Source organism: Oryzias latipes, chromosome 7 (genome assembly GCF_053564925.1).
Source record: "Oryzias latipes strain Hd-rR chromosome 7, Olatipes_Hd-rR_3.1".
Classification (NCBI taxonomy): Eukaryota; Metazoa; Chordata; class Actinopteri; order Beloniformes; family Adrianichthyidae; genus Oryzias; species Oryzias latipes.
The window spans coordinates 24,959,794-24,979,381 of NC_136243.1; the positions used below are offsets into that span (position 1 = coordinate 24,959,794).

The 19,588-nt window shown below is 38.4% G+C and overlaps 2 protein-coding genes across 8 annotated transcripts; both read right to left on the bottom strand.

Moving 5' to 3' along the window:
* Positions 1-914: 914 nt before the first annotated feature.
* On the bottom strand, positions 915-10,998 carry pfkma (phosphofructokinase, muscle a). The gene is made up of 22 exons (XM_004070422.5): positions 10,784-10,998; positions 9,827-9,900; positions 9,618-9,695; positions 7,868-8,057; positions 7,580-7,745; positions 7,347-7,391; positions 6,942-7,050; positions 6,757-6,852; positions 6,599-6,691; positions 6,382-6,507; positions 6,207-6,271; positions 5,861-5,924; positions 5,609-5,755; positions 5,127-5,197; positions 4,956-5,043; positions 4,647-4,799; positions 4,400-4,564; positions 4,142-4,203; positions 2,199-2,310; positions 1,999-2,098; positions 1,346-1,451; positions 915-1,254 (listed from the first exon to the last, which is right to left on the bottom strand). The coding sequence occupies exons 1-22, from the start codon at positions 10,872-10,874 to the stop codon at positions 1,113-1,115; spliced, it is 2,343 nt and encodes a 780-aa protein (XP_004070470.1). The 5' UTR covers positions 10,875-10,998; the 3' UTR covers positions 915-1,112.
* A 1,423-nt stretch (positions 10,999-12,421) lies between these two features.
* Positions 12,422-18,754, bottom strand: troap (trophinin associated protein). 7 transcript variants are annotated; one of them, XM_023956562.2, is made up of 14 exons: positions 18,617-18,754; positions 18,187-18,260; positions 17,803-18,034; positions 17,445-17,709; positions 16,912-17,030; positions 16,768-16,819; positions 16,152-16,297; positions 15,989-16,043; positions 15,793-15,872; positions 15,634-15,711; positions 14,605-14,718; positions 14,240-14,525; positions 13,960-14,162; positions 12,422-12,617 (listed from the first exon to the last, which is right to left on the bottom strand). In XM_023956562.2, exons 2-14 carry the CDS (start codon positions 18,246-18,248, stop codon positions 12,549-12,551), a joined length of 1,761 nt encoding a protein of 586 aa, XP_023812330.1. In that variant the 5' UTR covers positions 18,249-18,260; positions 18,617-18,754; the 3' UTR covers positions 12,422-12,548. The 7 variants fall into 7 exon arrangements, with proteins under 7 accessions (XP_023812330.1, XP_023812328.1, XP_020560277.1 ...); XM_023956560.2 differs by having other exon boundaries at positions 16,152-16,300; XM_020704618.3 differs by having other exon boundaries at positions 17,235-17,709.
* Positions 18,755-19,588: the final 834 nt, after the last annotated feature.

The window sequence follows — 19,588 nt, forward strand, 5'->3', positions numbered from 1 at the left end:
AGTGATGTAATCAGTTCCACTTTTATGAAACACCTCAGATGTAATCAGGAACAAATGATATAGAGATAGAGGAAAAAAACATTCGCAATTTGAAGGATTCCTGAGCTACTGACAATAAATAGTTTTAAATATTTATTCTCTGCAACAAATATGATTGGAGATAAATAAGAAGTTCACCTGCCATTTTTGATGCAATAATTTTGGAAGTTTTTGACTTACAAGTGTTGGTTATTATTAAAAATGTCTGTCTTGTTCTCCTTCTGACCGACACTGAGGTGAAGGTTTAATGCTGTGAGGGGAGACGGGATTATATCTTTGATGGCTTAGAATTTATCTCCTCATCCTAACTTCTGTTTACAAAATCCACAGAAGAATCCTCTCCCTGTTAACGGGTGAAAAGGGGAGTCTTACACAAAGTGTCAGTTGTGTCTGAAATTCTCCAGGGAAACAGATTTTTTGAAACATGTCCTAAGAGAGAAAATAAAGGCCAGTTTGCAACTTTACAACCAAACTTCACATTACAAAAACCAGAAAAAAAAACTTTACATTTTAGATTGATCTCAATTTACACGGTTTTAAGGGCACAACAATGGTCTTAAAAGTTCCTTCTTAATACAAAGGGTTTATGATTGTTAAAAAATATACAATATTTAAATTCTTGTGTGTAACAAGGATCCTAAAATTTGATCAGTACTGCAAAAATCTGCAGGCTGTTTTTTTTTATATGAAAGAGAACAAGATATCAGGTAAACATGATGGATAACACTTAACAATTTCTGCAGACCCTAGTTCTTATTTGGCCTTTTTTTTAAAATAATTTCTTACCCAAAATGAATTGGAACATTTTCTGAGATCACGGTTGACTTGTTTGAAATTGTTTTCATTTTTTGTGTGCAAAAAATATAAAAAATAACCACACATAATAACCAAATTTATTGACAGCAAACAGTATTTTCCTAATTAATATTTCATTACTTTTTTCCTGCCAGTTGGTCCTGTTTTTGATAATTATTTTGCTAATTCTACTGGATGGAAAAGAGTGACAGCACAAGAAAAGAGTGTTTTAGATACTTTTATCATTTATATGGAGAGGTTTTGCTCAGCTATGGGCTCTATTTCTTCAAAGAACCCGTCTTGTTGACCACGTGCTCCAAGTTAGCATGTTCAGATGTGTCCAGTTTGATGTCATATTTGGCTAGGATCTTCATGATGGGTCTGATTTTTAGCCACCACTGTGTCTTTGGGATCCGGTGCCTGCAGAGAAAAACAAAAGAGCGCACGAAAAATCATAATTGACCTGAAATTCTCCCTGGAGAATTCTATTATTTGAAGCTGTTCATCTTACTCAAAATCTGTGTCTGCTTTTAGGTCAGCAAGAGGCTGGAAGTTGAGAGCCCTCTTCCTCATGCCCAAAACACAGGCGGAGTCTGGTGTGTTGGCAAAGATACGACCTAGCAGAACAAATGTGTGAGCAGTGATGTCACATTGCTGCACACACATCAACATAGCTATGTAAAAATAGAAAAAAAGCAACAGTGGAACAGTGCCAGCCATTATGTCTATCAGATGAAATGATAACCACGTCTGTGAGAAAAGTTATTTTATACAGCACTTTTCCCCAGTCACAAAGGGATGAACAACACAAACCCCATAATAGAGAAAAAAAGAAAATTTAATAAAGATAAAGGCAAAACTATAAATACATATAAACATAAAGAGCACTCTGGAGTTTGGGAGCCTTCAGCTTGAAATCCTCAATTCCTTCTAACTTTAAAATGTGTGTGAAGGACAACCAAAAAAAAAAAACATCTTCAGAAAGTTTGTGGGGTCTAAGAATCTCAGTAAGAGGGACCTGCACATGTTAACTTCTAAAATTAAAACGTTATATTTGAAACAATGCGCTGGTAGACAGTGGAGCTCTGCTAAATCTGGAGTAATGCTTGTTGCTCTTTTGCAGGTTAAAGACGTGCAGCAGATGCATTTGACATGTGACCATACCATGCCTGTAGCACTCCTTGAGCTTCTCAGTCAACCATAAAACAGACTTGGCACCCATCTTTGTGGCAAAGTTCCTGTCGAAGGGTGTTGGAGTACCACCCTTCAGTCAGCCAAGCACACGCAGGTTAACACAAATGCAATCTTGAAAAAACTAGATGAAGAAATGTTGAGTGGATTAGAGCAGAAAATGGAGATCCTACCTGCTGCATGTGTCCCAGGACATTTTTACGGCAGTCAAAGACGCCTTTGCCTTCCTCTGAGTAAAGGCTGAAGATGAAGTCAGTCGTGTAGTTGGAATTGCAGTTTTCATTCCTTTTTCAAGAACAGTCATATATTATTCAGGTGTCACATTACTGGAAAATCTGACACAATTATAAAGATCCCAGGCAAGTTTCAATAGTAGGAAATAATGAGGTTTTCCAATTAAACACTGAGCAAAAAAAACTGAAGCAGCAAAGCAAAGTTTAGTCTATGGTGTTTATGGTCTTTTCTTGTTTTCCAAGTGTTATTAAAAATGCAAAAATTTTATTATCAGTAATCTGTTGTTTGTTCATTTTTCCTTCTTGAAAAAAATAAGGAATGTTGTCATTTGATCGTCCTAATGTCATCCTGGCGACAGTGGCTCAGGTGGTTGAGCGGGTCGTCCAATGATCGAAGGGTTGGCGGTTCGATTCCCCGCTCCCACCAGCCAAATGTCGTTGTGTCCTTGGGCATGACACTTCACCCTCCTTGCCTCCAGTGTGGCTCCACTGGTGTGTGAATGTGTATGAATGATCCCGGTGATGGTCAGAGGGGCCGTAGGCGCGAAATGGCAGCCACGCCTCTGTCAGTCTGCCCCAGGGCAGCTGTGGCTACAACCATAGCTTACCATCACCAAGTATGAATGAGGAGTGAATGAATAATGGCCACAATGTAAGTGCTTTGAGCGTCTGGAAAAGCGCAGATAAATCCAAGATTAAAAAAAAAATCCTGATAAAAAAAAAACTCCACTTCATGCCACAGAAATGTTTATTCTGGTTGTCAATAGTTTAATGCTAGTGATGACGACTGATAAGAAAATATGCAATAGTCTGATAAATTAAACAAGTTTTAAAAATGAATCACAATGTGGAATTTCATTAAAGCATTAGGGAATAGCAAATGTGTCATGATGTGTTGTTTGTTAGGGAGGGAGCATCCCCTTGTGCGATTACATTTTTTTAATATTCTTTCAATCGAGGTGAGTAAATTGATGATGCTGTAGAGCAAATTTCATTAGGCACTGTATTTATGACACACTCATTCACTAAAAAATGTTCTTTTAAAACTTGGAGGTGACAGATTCAATCAGCTTTTAATTAGGAAAAAAAAATTGTTTTCATAAAAAAAAAATTCACAGTCTGCCATTTCCAAATGCAGATGTTTATGTGAACATAAACAACTTTGGAGTAGATGCACTTTTCCTCCTTCACTGCCTGGGATTTTTGAGTCAGTTGTTGAACCGAATTTTTGCTAGACCGTTTGAGTTCTTTCCTTTAGCAAAAGAAAATCTTAACTGTTTTTTTGTGCACAAAAAAACACCTTAAACATAGGCTGCACATGTCCTATGCAGAAGACTAGAAAAACCCAAAGATGACAGTGAAACTAGTCTTTGACAGATTCAAGTAAAAGACAAACTGATAATATGAAAAGAATCAAAGCGGATTCAGTTTAATTTCTGTTTACTTTGTTTAGGGTTAGTTTTCTCTTTGGTGACACCTTCTTCCTCAGCACAATGCTGTTATTGTAGCTTTGAACAGGAGCAAAATAGTTATTATCAAACTGTCAGAGATGTAAGAGGACTCATCCTTGTCGTTTATGTGGCACATAAACGGCATAAATGTGACAGAACTCCTCCAATGTAGTTCATATTTTTGAGGCATGTCAAATTTAGATAAAACATTTTTTTGTCTTGCAGTACCAGAATTGATTAAAATGCAAGTTTTTTTCATATGCTGTCGTCAGATGGTAACATTTATTTTGAAATCAAAGTTATGGGTCTACTGCAGCGCTGAAAATCAGTCCTTTAACTGGCATCATGGATTCTCACAAGTTTGTCTTTCAGGTATTATAAACACTCAATCTGTTTTATAGTATTTTATTTTATTTTTTCAACAAAACCCACCTGAGAATCAGTCCTCTCTTTACAGTCGTCTTCATCTTTTCCAAAAGATGCTCCACATTTGCCTGTGGGCCAATTTCACAGCGTGCATACTCAAAACATGTTACTTAAAGTGATCTGCTGAAAACAAGCATTACACAGACCCCCAGCATAAGTTCATTGCATGATTGTTCCCTTGTTTTTTTGAGCCAATTGTACAAATTTAGACCATTTAGTCTTAGATAAAATACAATTCTAACGGAATCACAGCACTCTGCTCACCTCCAGATCTCTGATGGTAAATTTCTCCTCAAAGATGTAGGCAGCATCAGCCCCTGCGGCCAGACCTGCCATGGTGGCCAAGTAACCACAATATCCACCCATCGTCTCAACGATGAAGACTCTGCGCTTTGTACCAGCCGCAGACTGCTTGATTCTGTCACATGTCTGCAAAAAAGTGCAACAAAATACAACATCATCAGCTTGTAAGGTATGTGTGAAGGTGGGAATTTCCTTTAAAGAAACTAACAGATGTTATGGTGTTGAGGGCAGTGTCAGCGCCGATGCTGAAGTCGGATCCTGGGACGTTGTTGGAGACCGTAGCAGGGATGACCACGATGGGAATACACACCTCCTCGTATTTCTCTCTTGCCTGAACCAACTCCAGGCCTCCAACATAGGCCTACAACATCCATGGAAAAAGGCAGGCAGAGACTTTGTTTATAGAAATAAAGAAAGGGTGTTAAACTTTCATTGTACTATGTCCTCTGAGACAGTTGTTTACAAAACCTACAACTTGGATAAAATATCAAACCAAAACAAAAAACTGCAGTCTTACTTCAAATCCACCAATGATCACCAAAGCATGAATGTTGTATTTAGCAATGTTCAGGCTGACTTCTTCCATCATTTTTCCTGGAAGAGTTCTTAAGGAAGCCCAGAGACACAAAATTAGACCTTTTGTGTTTGTATATTTTATATTTGACTGGAAATTACTGTTTTTTTTTACCTTTTAGTGCCAAGCATTGAACCGCCCATCCCAGTCCAGCCGGACACTGAAGTCCATGTGATAGGTTCAATCTGCAGAATCAAAAATAACTTGTAAAAACTGTAAACACTAAAGCACCACATTTGTATCTAAAATGTAAAAAACACATTTTTACTGTGTTTTCTCCTAATAGTTTTTTTTAACAGGTCCCTCAACTCAGATCATGTTCTAACACATGTAATGTATAACTAATGAAAGAAAGCAATTTCCTATTTATTGTCTGCAGTGTAACACATAATCCCTGCTTGCATGCATTGCAGACAAAATAGAATTTACAAGAATCAAAAAAAAGGTAGCTTGGCAGCCATCTTTCAAGAGTCTAAACACAGAGTTTGAAGAGACCTTCAATTAAAGTAGCATTTACAACTGCCATCACACATTTCTTTCTTCATAATTTTTTCTGATATAACCATCATTTTTGCAAAATGATGGAGTGCAGTCACCTGTCCATGTGCCAGTCCATCAAAACCATCATGGACAGCTAGCATGGAGTGACCCTGGATGATTCCCATCTTCACAGCTGAGCGGACCGCAGCGTTCATGCCAGCGCAGGGAGCTCCAATGTTCATAACCGCCACATTGATGTTGCTCTGCCATCAGTAAAGACAACTGAGGACTCATTTGAAAGCTTAAAATGCTCATCTCAGGTGTTTTTTTTCTTCTGAAAAAGCAATGATAAAACGGAAGATGCAAACCTTGACATCTGGGGGATTTATGTGAGCCAGAAGCTTGTATGTGTTCCAGTTATTCTCAAAACTCCTGCACATCACACATGAATGAGCAGAACAGGTTAAAATGAACATTAGTTTTCTTCTGTGTATATGGAAAGTATACACACATATTTCAAATTTGTCTTATATTTTGATGGCAACTACCTGATCAATCTCAAAATCTGTGTTTTTTTTTATTCTTTCACTTGGTCTGCAAATACTATTAATAAAAAGTAGCTGATCCATGCAACAACAAAAATAAAACGGCTTCAAATTTCACTCATGGAGCATTAAATTAATAGAATAAAACACTTTAGATAACAATCCCTACCTCCCTCTGAGCTTGATGGCGTCTTCAAATTTGCCTTGAGCCATGGCGGCCGTCACGTCTTTTGTCTACCAGACAAAATGTTTTTTAAATTGTGAAGCAGAGAAAATAATGTTTAACTCTAACGTCTTAGCACTGAAAGACTCAAAGCATAAAGTGGGAAAATATAGGGACATACCACTTGCACACACTCCATAAGAGGTAATCTGACTGCTTGGTTTCCAGACAGGCTGACCACACAGGCAGGAGTGTCTGGAGTGGCCTCCAGCAAGGCCATCACTGCCTCTACTCCCATCCTGCTGCCCTGCAGGGCGCAGATACACACAGGTCGCAAGGTACGTGGAGCAACAAGGAAAAAAACAGGCAGCAAATTTGACATCTTCTGAGATGATTACCAAGATTCTGTCAAAGGCAGAGGGTGTTCCACCTCTCTGTACATGTCCAAGAACAGTTGTACGCGTGTCGAAGCCAAGCCTGTCTGTCACCAACTAGAAGGGAAGAAGAACAGGTTAGAAATGTGTCTGTGTGGCAACAATTCAACAGGAAAACAAACCTTTTTGATTTGGTCAGAAGTGATGGGTTTGCCATCTCTAGAAATGGCCCCCTCAGCGACGATGATCACATTCAAACGAGAACCTCGACTCCTTTGCTAGAATTAACCAAAAGGCGTAAGATTTTCCACTAGTGTGTCTATAGAGTAAGTTCAGGAAGTCCATATGTGAATAGAAGCAAACCCACATCCATCAGCCTCCTGCACAAATGGTCCTCCCAGCCCTCATCGGGAGGCATCTCCGGAATGAAAACCCAGTCTGCACCACAGGCCAGAGCTGATACAAGAGCCAGGTAACTGCAGGAGTGAACAGATGCTAATTTAACTCGGTAAACCTCTGTGTGCCTTCTTGTCACCAGCCATGGATACATTCATGATTATTGTGACACACAAGCCTATAGTTCTGAAAAGTTCACAATCAGGCTTAGATTTTTAAACAAATAAGTCAAACTTTCTTCCAATCAATTCCCTCCCCTCTAATCAACTCCCCTATTGGAGAATAGACTGGCCGTAATCGCTAACAAAGCTAAAACACACATTATTTGGAGCAGTGACATACCTGCATGTACATACATTGAACACATAGAACTCACCCACAGTGTCTGCCCATCACTTCCAGGATGAATGTTCTCTGGTGGCTGTCAGTGAACACAGCTTTCAGTTATAAAGTTATAAGGTTTATCAGTGATCTATAAAGCAATTAATTCAATAAAGACCCTGAGCAGCAATTTGGTTTTTAACAGAAATGTTGTGCATCTCATTTTTAAAATTTACTCCCTTTGCAGCAAACTTTGTGTGTCAGATTGGTTGTGCGTCGCTGTCACACCTTTGTGCAGTTGTGGTGATAGCATCGACCACCTCAATGATGCGATGAAGGGCGGAGTCAGTGCCAATGGTCATGTCAGTACCACAAAAGTCATTGTCTATAGAACCAACCATGCCGACAATGTTCAGGTGGGAAGATTTCTTGGCTTCTTCTGCTGATATTTTACCTACAAGTTTAAAAAACAGTATAAAATGTAAAAATGGAACTCTATTACTGCTAGTTAACATCTGGTTTCTGATGGGAGGTAGAAGAAATGTAAAGGTAGTATTCTGCAATCTGATTGTTTACCAGCTCGGACAAGGTCAGCCAGCAGGCCGCTCCATTCCGTCCTGAACTCATTGGCTCCTGTCAGACTGCCGTCTCCTCCAATCACACACAGATTGGTAATGCCCAGCTTCACCAGGTTGCAGGCTGCTTTCATGCGACCCTCCCTGGTTCGGAAGTCTTTGCAGCGAGCGCTGCCGATGACAGTGCCACCCTTACATAGGAATGCAGAGAGGGGGAAGAATTGGTTTCTGCTGAGCAAACATTTTTTCTGTTTGAACCAACTAAAGATTATCAATCAAAGAATAGAATTCCTCATAAAACTGCAGGAACTCATCAACAATCCTTTTTGAATCTAGTCCTGTGCCATCTGTCCATAATCAACCCTGATTTCTATAACAGCTCTCTTTCTAATCTCTATTTATCTCTATGTCTATTTATACAACACAAGTGAAGGGAAATGTAAAACACTTGTTTTTGTGTGTTTTTTTTGCCTTCGTACCTTTACTTTCAAGTCAATATTAAATGTCATAACCAAAAAAAGAGCATCCATTTATCAGTTGGATAAAAGCTGTAAACAGCAAGAATAACAAAACAAACTAAAGTTGTGGTTTTAACTAAAGTTATTTGTGTAAACAGCTTAAAAATAACACTATAACCTACAGTCTGCTCTCCTCATGTAATCCCCCCACCTTTTTTCCTATCATTGTACCTGTACTTGTTGCAATGACAATAAAGACTAATTCTATTTTTGTTTTCTAACTATAAAAGTGCAACACCAAGAATTTGTGACAATATTAAAACATAAAAATAAACGGTTTGGTTCTTGTCTACATGGACGACTATAAAGAAGTCAATACTTCCTTTCTGACTGAGCATTATAACTCTTGTTTTGTTTTCTGCTCTTAGCTCTTTACTGTTTCATTCCACAGCACTGAAAAACTCTACTCTGTCCCTATTGGGGTCACACTAGATATAATCTCACTAAAGAAATGGTTGAAGAATAACTTTGATGAAAATCTGCTTTTTGTGTCTTAAATATGTTTTTGCAGCATTTTTTTCATGATGGAGGATGTATATAAAGAAAATAAGCTTAGAGTTGCATTTCTGAGTATTTATTTATTGAAATTGTGAAACAGGAGCAGACAAAAAAATGCTGAAAAAGCTTGTAGGTGTGACATCGAACCTATAATGGCACACCGCAAGCTGCTTGCTTTGCTCCATTCCAATGCATCCTTCCACAGACAACTAGATCAACGTACATCTTCCTTTTCCTCATCTGAGCTGCATCTGGCTCAAAAACTGTACGGCTGGATAACTGCAATAGTGCTCGCCATAGCTGCACCTCTACTGTTAGTTTGGGGTTGTGAGGGGCTGTGAAGGAGTGTAAACAAAAGGATGACTGGAAACGGAGGCCGTCGCTCTGAAGAGCATAACAGATTTTTTGATTTTGCCTAAAAATGGCATAATCATAAATAAAAGACCACTGGGGACACTTTTATAGATCAAAATATGACCAGAGTGGGACTTTCAATTATGTAAATATAAAAATTTGAGATTGGCGTTTTTGCTCAAATAGCACTGTTTTTTTGTTTTTTTTTATTTTTAGATGAATTGGGTGCATTGGTGAGATAAACATTCCGGATTTTGGGTTTGTGTCTTATGTAACGCCAGGACCAGACCCAATGGATTCCTACAATTTTGGGGAGTAATTTTATTTACTGTATGTATAAATTTTCTAAAAACGTCCTTTGATCAGAACCTCATCACTCACCAGCTGCAGCATCATAGAAACACTCTCCCAAGAGGCCGAGCAGATATTTTCTCCTCCATCCACAAGACCCTGGTACCCCTACAGCATAAATACACAACTGTTTGCCCAAATTCTTCCACACACACAAATGACACACTTCATGAGGGCTGTAAAGCCTTTTATGAGATATTAAGATGGGCAGAGAGCAGTCATCTGCACCCAGCCCCTACCTCATGAACAAAGTAGACTTTAGCTCCGGTGTAAAGACCGACTCTGACTGTTGCTCTGACTGCAGCATTCATACCTATGAGAAACAAACTGCGATGACGGCTCCATTTTAGACAAGTCAAGCCTGATTGTCTTTGAAACGTGCTGTCAGACAGCTGCAAACTGTCAGACCCCATCTTAACCTTTTAAGAAGCTTGGCCTACGTGTTGGCTTCAGATAAGACATAAATAGCCGTGTGGAAAAAGACAGGAGCAGGGTTTAGGGTTCTGTATGTCTCGTGTATGTTCTTGCCCCCTGATGCCAGTACAGTAAAGGCCACTGTGAGAGTTTCTGTTGTGACGAGCCGGCATGCTGCGGCTCTTGTTTCAGACAGCAGCTGTGTATTTGTGAGCGCTTCTTCTGCCCATACCAGAAAAAGGTCATCATCACTAAAATTAGCCCCAAAGAAGAAAAATAAGGCACACAAGAAGCCGATCAACAGAGAGGGCTGAAGGCTGGTTTGGAAAGGAAGCTTTAACGGCCCTGTAAATAAAATAAAAAAATTGACTTTTTTTTTTAATGAGCTAAGCATCATGCAGCGTTATCCGAGCTAAGCAGAAACGTAAACATATTTTAAAAAATACTTTTATTTTGAAATGTCCTTGTCTAAAGTCACTTTTTAGACTTTTTTTTGCTGAAGATTTCTAACAACAAGCATGCATTGCCCACTGATGTTCCAGTAAAGCCAGATTGTCATTTGTTTGCATGCTCATGACTTATTCAGGATTACTCTGAACTGCTCTGACGTCTGTGCCTCCTGATCTTCAGGTGTTGTGAATGCAAAAAGAAACTTTAGTGACCCAACTAAACAATCCTGGTTTGCAATCCGGCAACAAAGAAAAAGATGCTTCCAAATACTATTTTCCCTTTTTGCAAAATACAGGAAAATTTTAAATTGAAAATGTTTCCCTTCTGCTCACCTTGGGCATCTCCACCTGAAGTCAGCACAGCAATGGACTTTCCTAGGCCCATCTTTGTGGGATCCCTGGTGGGATGAAGAACCTTGGACATGTTTAGACGAGGCAAATATCTGACGAGGGGGAAAAGCCAGAAGACCAGGGTGCTGTTACCTCAAGCTAGGCTCCGTAAGAGTTGAAGGAGAAGGCTTATAGACTAGTGTCCCTGCTGTCTCCTCCCACCAAGACCTCCACTCATTCACCTCTACTAAATATATCAGGATCAGTGGCCACCTGTGGTAAATAGAACCAGAACACACTGCACTCTGTGATGATGAAGCATGAAACAGAAATGCACCTTTGATTATTTTATTTCCTCTCAATACATTTCTGCAATATAAATAAATGTGAAATCCAAGTTGCTATACTTGCAAACTGCAGGCCAGAGAGCACCTTTTTAAAACAACTTCCAGCCTTAAAGTGAGAGATAATTAGAAAAACTCGGTGACCTTTCAGAGCATACCTGTTGTGTAAATCTGATAGAAAAACATCAAATGAGCTCAGAGTCTTAAATATCAGGACAGTTTTCATGAGGACCAAATCAGACAAGAAATAAAACTGTACTTGTATGATTATATTGAAAAACCAATTTTATTGTACCTTACCTGAATATTGAGGTGAACTTGGATAGTTTGGAAGATCTTGGTGCAACTATTGCAAACCAGATGTGTGGGTGGATCCAAAAATTCAGACCAGAGAACGTAATCCTCCCGCTGACTTTCCCGTCTGTCCTTGTCCTCTGGTGGCAGCAGTGGATGATTTTCTCTCTTCTGTCCAAAGCGGTGGAATAAACTTGGATTCCCTACAACGAATTCAGGATGTCTGCATTTGTTCCCAAAATGTGACCAGTGATATTTGCACTGTCTCAGATGGAAAGGCGACTGTTGTAGTGATGAAAAAAAAAGAAGCAAACCAACATTTCCAAAAGTACACAGTCACTGATAAAAATGCTTTGTTTTATCTGTTGCTCTGCAACAGACTGGTGACCTGCTCAGGGTGGGTTCAAAACAATTTGTCAATATTTGGGCTAAAGAGATGCTGGAAATTATTCAGTAAGTCGTTTCCTCCCAGTATAAACATGTTCAGTGAGTTTAAAAGAATTTCCTCTTTGGTGCACAGAGCATAAAAATAAAAGTTTCATTTAAAATCAAATACCTGGCTTTGGCATGATTTGACACGGTGGTCCAGCTTCTACAGCTTCCAGAAAATAAAAGGCCTGAACCCTGCATGGCTTAAAGATGATCTGAGGTATGCAAGACAACCTTCTGTATTTTGTGTCATGCAACATCCCCTCAGCAGTCTTTTATTTCAGAAGACCCCAGGACTAAACTCACCAGTACACATCATTTCTTACGGATTGTCTCAACAAAATTCTACTTTGGCCATTCAATAATGAGTTATATCAACAGAAATCTGAATGGCTTGACCTAAAATGAGTGGAGAGATGAACCACGCTGGTACCTTGACACCTCCAAACAACCACAGTGAGGGAATCTTTAAGCAATAAAATTAATGTTGTAGAAACTGTCTGATTATGATCAGGCAAAGTCAAAAAAAATAAACAGACTAAAACAGCTGGGAGAAATAAGGAATTCACACACATCAGTGGCACACATTTATTACAAACTTTAAACTGTACAAATTCTCATTTATTTCTATTATTTAATAACCAAAATATTATACATGTAGGCTTTTTTAAAAGTACAAATAACAAATTGTGTTTTAATCATCATTCGTTCAGCGGAGAGCAGCATTGAGATGAAATGTACAATGGATCCAAGCGTATTGGAAGAAATTCCTGCAAAGCAAAAGAAGAAAAAGCGTGATTACATGAATGCACGTTTGTGGACAGACAACTTTTTGGTACACACTCGGGTGACAGATACACTCCCACTCAGGCTATTCCCAGTGTTTTTTTGTTTTGTTTTTTAAATCATGATTGTAATGTTGTCAGCCTAAATCCAAAAACTTGTCTTTTTCTAGGACATAGTTTCTGCAGAGCGGAAGGAAGTCTCTAGAAATTTGCCTCGAGTTGTGGGCAGGACTGTTGGCATGGAGCAACCCCAACCCCCTTTCCCTTCCCAAACCCATTGTGTAGCAGAGCAGTGAGCTTTTGGCCCGCAGATTTTCTTCGTCACAAATATCTTTTTCAATATATCCGTTTCAAACGTCATTTTTTCTTCTGCTCCTGATTCACAACAATTTAAACAAAGAAAAACTAAGAAATGCAATTTTGAGCTTAACTTTCTTTATTTCTGTCCTCCATTATCAGAAAAATGGTACAGGAACATGCTTAAAACATTTAAAAAATTGGATTCTCATCGGAGTGGGTCTTTAAGATTGTAATTTCAGATTAGGTTTTAGCATTTGTTAAAAAAATAGGATTAAAAAATAAAAAGAATACTAAAACAAGGACAGATTGAGTGTATGTTATGATTTACATTAACTAGCACATCTTGTTTTTTTGGGGTGTGTGGAATTTAAGTCCCTTGCTTAAGAATGAAAACTATTGTGATATGTTGGGAATGACAGGTTTAGGCATTGGTAACATTCATAGACCTATGTAGACTAGACAGGTGATCTTTGGCGTTACCCATTGGATTCTGCAGGACAAAACTTATGAGGAAGTGGGCCAGGCACGTAAACCGGAGTAATCCCCCCCACAAATTGTAATGAATAAAAAAAAGGAAAAACCAAACAAAAACAATTCACATCAAAACTATCCTTTACTACATTTACATATGTAGAAACAGATAACTCAAGTTTTTTACCGAGGTGGTTGATAAGAAACTGCTCCCTTTAGGGCCCGCCTTTTGGGGTCTTTTGAGGAATTACAACGTTTAGCACTTTCTAATTTGTGTCAAACACTGGGACGGAAGGTGGGGGCTTTTTAAAAAATAAAAATCAAAGATTCAAAACCTTAGATGTTTTTATGCCTTTGCAAAAGATTTAGGCATTGGGTGAGAGTGAATGTTAATCTAGATCATAATTTATCCACAGAAATATTAAATAATAGAAGGAAATATAAAAACTAAGGGTTTAGTAAAACAACCGTTTTCTTTTATATAAAAATGAGAAACAATGGTCACATGAGATTAACTTCAGTAAGATTCAGCTGTTGCAGTCTGTTGCGTACTCACAGTGGATTCTTTAAAGTGCAAGAGCACGGCCAAGGGGTTTTCACAGCGAGGCCGAGGTGGAGGACACCCGTTGTTGGATGGGAGAGACAAAGAGATGAAGAAGGCAACCTCCTCATCCAATCGCAGCTCCTCCAGAGGAGGAAACCGCTTACGCAGCAATGCCACTGCAGAACTCCGAGAACAAGGTTTCTGTGCAATCAGGTCTGTGACCAAGAAGGAGAGAGGATATTTAAAAAGGTGACAAATCAAGAAGAACTGCAGAAAGTGAGGTCAGAGGTACCTTTCTGCATACGCTGAGCAGAGGGGATGATATGATGAATAGGTTCAGGCCCCACTGACGGTTCACTGTGTTCTTCTGGCTCATTCTGTGGTTCTAAAACTGGACCCTGCTGATCCTTCTGATCCCAGCTTTCAGTGTCGTCAAAACGTGAGACTCTGAACAGCTTTTTACCAGTTGACATAAAAATGACAGACTCCCTGGGCGGTTCTGGCAGGAGCGTCTCCCGCGTCTCTTCTTCCTCATTGCTGGCTCCTCTTGTTAGCTTTTCTTCAAAGAGAACTTTTTTCTGACAAAATAAAAGTGGTTTTAATTCTAGACGCTTAAAATAAAAATAGGCCAACTGAGTGACAAATTTGATTCCTTACAGATGAGGCTTGAATGGGGAGCTGCTTTTCACCGGTTTTTGCATCTAGGACTTCGGTCTCCACATTTACAGTTTGGACATCTTCAGCATCACAAAATAATCTTTGGACAATTTCCTGCAAAAAAATAACAACCGTCGTTATTATAACCAAGACTTTTTTTTCTGGTTGGAAAAGTAGTGAAAAAAAAAATAAAACATTCTAAACTTGAATATGTTACTCATTGCTGTTACTTTTTTTTTTTAAGAGTGCTATATAAATGAACTTTTCTCTTCCCTTCTGACACTGTTGGCCATTTTCCTGCAAACTATTTTATCCTAGTAAAGATTTCAAGCCTTATTTTTAGACATTCAAGATGTTTTACCAGGTTTGACTTTGTTTTAACTTATCTTTGCTCTACACCTTACCAAGTTTTTTCTCAAAATCACTACGGTTTCTTTTTTTCTATCTCATTAGGAGCTGGGATTTAGTAAAAAGGAAATTATTTTTTAAAAGAAGCCAAAATCCTACATACTCTTGACAATAGAAAAATTATTTCATACTCTGATATTATTTTAAAGCTTCATAAATGGTCATAATTTAGACTGACATTCATGTTTATTATTTTGCAAACAAAAAGTTCTAAAATAAGTACTGGTTTTCAGATTTATGAGAATTTGTTAATATTTTGTTCATATTTTGTTTTGAAAGTCATTTCCATTTCTTACACTGGTTTTTTGTCACTGTAATCAATATGAACTATGACTAGATACAGAACACCTCAAAAAATACAAACCATTTGCTTAGAACTTGCAAAGAATTCCTTATTATTGGGCTGTATGACATTCAATTTAAAATAATTCAATCTAACATTTAGCTAGTTGTTCATTATTGAATGCTTGTGTGGAACACCTCGTTTCTAAATGTTGATCTCTTGTTATAAGATTTTTTGTTAAGGACAAGGTACTTATTAATGCATGGAAGATCGACTTTACTACCTTCTAGAGATTTGTTTTTCTTATTTTTAGTGTTCTTTCCCTGTTTTTAGGCTACCTCTTTTTGCAGTTTGCTTTTGCAGCTCTCAAATCCAGGAGTTTTGTGCAGTGAGCGCTGGGCTGACGGATGCCACTTCTGAAAACAGAACCAAAGTAAGACTGAAGCAGTAGCTCTGAGAAACAAAGTGCAGCTTTTTAGAAGTGCAATAATACAAACCATAGCAGACATGGGTTGATAGGAGGGGTTGGGGACTCTCTGTGGAGTCCATTTTGTCTGTGGAGTCTTTTTGAGTGCAGCTGCAAAGAATATACATGTATATTTAGAAAAAAAAAGAAAAGAAAAAAAAGAGTTGGATAATTTTTAAAATGAAAAAGGCCAATTATATTTATTTGCAAAGCCAGCTACATCTCACCCACTGGACCTCCAGTTATCTCTACAGGGGTTTTTCCAACTGGTACCCTCTGGGCCTTAAAAAAAAAAAAAGCAATGCTGGATCAGAACTTTCCTCAGTAACTCAGAACCTTTCTGTAAACTTAGAAACAGAAAAAAGGGGGAAAAACATCATTCTGTCATACTGTATAAATAGATGTCCCTCTGCCAGGAGGACAGACTGAATTTCTAGGTGTGGCACCCACGGGCGCCCCAGCCGTCACACCGTCAGTCAGTAGGATGCATTGCAGTCCAGCAGTATCTGGTGAGAAATGCCCTGGCCTCACTAACCCTGCTGGAGCACACATGCAGGTTAGGCAAGGAGTCGGTTATTTACAATACATTTACATCAAAACGGCAAAACTAAATGTTAAAAATCATTTGAGGGCAAAACACTTTCTGCATGTCTGATCACTTATCTACACCGTAAACATCAGCATTTTCAATAAAGTTGCCAAACCAAAAAATATTTTTTAAGCAATAGTTTCAGACAGGAAAAAACTAGTTTCAGTTCCAGCTCTGCAAATTAGGTCAATCTCCATCATTCCAACCAATCAAATATTTCTCATGAATACTTAAAATATTTTTTACTTTCAATGTTGCCATCAACCTTCTTAACCATTCAAGAAGTTGTTTTGGCAGTTTGAATTTTGCCATTTCTAAAACAGACCGAGTCTAGGCATAAAGTCTGATTACTCATTTGTGTAACACAGTGAACCAACTGCAGCTGTTCATTTTCATCTTCTTCAGTGTAACGCAGACCTGATGAAGGCGCAGGTTTTTGTTTACTCTTCAGGACGGACACCCGCTGAGGCTGCAAATGTCAGAAATTAAGAAACATTTCCAGTCAAAAAGGAACTATTAGGTGTTCTTTTGTTTGCATTGCTGGGATTCAAATGAACTCACCTGATAGCTGTAAGGTCTGGATTGCAGACTTGAAGGCGCCCGACTGGAAACATCTATCCCCTCATTTCGAAGGATGCTGAGCAGAGCTGAAGGATCTGACTGAAAGTTGTCCTTTTTTTCTAAAATATATGCAATACCATTAGAAAACATGATGGAGTAATAAATAAGGTTCTTTGTCAACAGGCAGAAAGGAGCATAAAAATAAAACATAACCTATTCTTGTTCACCAGTACCAATTTACAGTCTACAAAAGTAGCATGGTTCGAGCAGATGAATACAAATATGCAATCCTAATTGTATGATCAGCATACAGTCATCCTCACCGTTTGGAGGTTTCTGCATGACTATGGGTTCAGAATTCTGAACGGTTTGTGAATTTGTGGACGTTTCTTTGAGACTGAGCAGTTTCATGTTTCCCAACCTCAACTCTGCACTAAGAGCAGACTGAACAGACGGACAGTCTGCCTTCCCACTCGTGGAGCTAGAAGAAACGTTGGCGAAGGCAACCACTTTTTTCAATGTGTTGGACGGACCCGACTGTCCAGGCAGGTGAGATTCTTTTTTGGCAGCTTTCCCATGATACTTCCGCACATCTTCAGTGGAATCCCAGGTGCTGCTCAGTGCAGCTCGATGTTTAGTGTGTTTGACATTCAATATTCTGCTTTCAGGCTTGTTAGCATGAGTCTTTGTTGAAGCAGCCACAGAAAGTTGACTTTTGCTTTCAATTTTTGTGTTTTTTGGCTGAGACAAATTGAATGGTATGGGCCGGGTACATGGCTTTTTCTTCTTAGCTTTCCCCTTGAAAGAGAGATAAAAAAATATATTACAAACTAAGGTGTGTATTGTAAGTGATAAAGTTTAATTACCATAGAAGAGGATGTAGTTACTTACAGCTAAAGGTTTTTCTTCCCACCTGTGGTGGGACTGCTTGAAGTGTGAAGGCATCTGAAGACGGAGGGACTTGGCCAATACAGGAAGCTTGCTTATACCTGCCTGTACAGGTGCTTTTTGACCCGATTCTGACGGATCTTTGTTCTCAGTATCTTTGTTTAAAAGATGGGAGGGCGCCAGAGGTTTATTGAGCTTCTGGTCCACCTGTCTTTTGTTATGTTCATTCTTTACTCTATGAAGAAACAATAAAAATAAAATAGATCCTGTAAAAACACTAATAAGGTTCTGTCTAGGCTAAGACAGATGTGTATACTCCTCATCAGATAACTGAAGAGCTCAGAGAATGATGTTTGGTGGGTTTGGGAAACTAGATAATTATCTTACCTTTCAAAGTCACTGCGGATTTTGTTTTGACTTTGCTGTCCAAGGACAGGAGAAAAATCCATGATGATGAACACCTGAAAGCATTAAAGGGCATATCATATGGGCAGAGCAATGAGGCAAAAACACAACACAGACAAACAAGGCAGGCGTACAAACAAACATTCGGTAACGTTAATTCAACAACGTCATTACTTTAGAGCTTAAGATAATAAACGGGACAGCAAACAAATCTATAAACTCGATTCCGCCAAACAAAAAACGTAGGATACTCATTTTTAAACACATGATTGGATAAAAGCGTAATAGCCGAGTAACAGTCCGAGGCTAGTATTGACTCTTGCTAATATAGACACAAACTTTTCAGAACACAACGGGGGCTCTTAACTTCAAAAATATTTAGCTACAACTTAAAGTACTTTAACGCAGTTACCTTCAATTAAAGTTGAGATTTAAAGATACCTCGTTCAACTCGTTCTTGCCACAAAAGTGACACCAACTTCCGGAATTTTCAGAAGTTTTAAAAAATGCGCCCTGTCATTGGTCACATTATGAAGCTATTTCAACCAATCGTAGCTCATTCTGGTTGAGATTCTGGTCTTAGCCAATCAACAACGAGTTTCCATAAACAGCTCCATGGTAACCGTGAACACGTTTTTTTGTGTTTCTGTTCGTTTGTTCAAAGGTTTTTTTTATTATTCGCACACAGATGAGTAAAACATATTAGTTTTCAAACAAAATGTTTGCAATGTGTTTTCAAAAAATAAGAAAATAGAAGGAGAGAAAGAATTTACTCTAAAAAACCTTGGCGGCAAAAACAATTACGCCCATATCAGTAGTGAGTAAATGGTAATTATATTGTTCCCTAAAGTTTAAATACATTGTAAAAACAAAAAATTAACAGACTGTTGGTCAAAAACTAAAATTTCTGTTTTTTTAGAAGTCAAAATGCGTTGCTTCCTCTTTTGAGTATGTAGTCACTTAAAATTACAAACTAAGTGGCAAGTATGACCCCCCCCCCCCCCCCCCCCCAAAAAAAACATAACCAAAAAAATGCATTAGTTACACGAACAGATAAATAATCTAACAGTTTTATTGCCTTTTTATTCCATTTTCAGAAAAGATGATATAAAACACATCTTTGGATAAAAAAAAAAAAGATAGGGCTCATTTAAAAAACAACATTTAGAAATGAAAGACTTTCTTACAATGATGAAACCATTAAGAACCAAATATGTTTTTCTTTGCAAACATGCTACTTCATCACAATAATGTATAGCTAAAAACCTACGCGGCATATTTATTGATCAACTTATTCATTTATATATGTGTTGTAAAATTTGCTGTGAGTGTTTTTGTTTTTCCTGTTTTCCAAACCTGGGAGCGTCCATGAATGAGCAAAACC

Excerpts from the sequence above, each read along its gene's own strand:
- troap (XM_020704617.3), bottom strand. The coding sequence starts at position 18,248 with ATGGATTTTTCTCCTGTCCTTGGACAGCAAAGTCAAAACAAAATCCGC. Across the intron at positions 15,873-15,988 it reads GATAACTGGAGGTCCAGTGG|CTGCACTCAAAAAGACTCCA; the intron begins GTGAGATGTAGC and ends TATTCTTTGCAG. Across the intron at positions 14,719-15,633 it reads AAAGCAAACTGCAAAAAGAG|GAAATTGTCCAAAGATTATT; the intron begins GTAGCCTAAAAA and ends ATTTTTTTGCAG.
- pfkma (XM_004070422.5), bottom strand. The coding sequence starts at position 10,874 with ATGTCCAAGGTTCTTCATCCCACCAGGGATCCCACAAAGATGGGCCTA. Across the intron at positions 5,925-6,206 it reads GCCATCAAGCTCAGAGGGAG|GAGTTTTGAGAATAACTGGA; the intron begins GTAGGGATTGTT and ends TGTGATGTGCAG. Across the intron at positions 5,198-5,608 it reads ATGGACTGGCACATGGACAG|ATTGAACCTATCACATGGAC; the intron begins GTGACTGCACTC and ends TTGATTCTGCAG.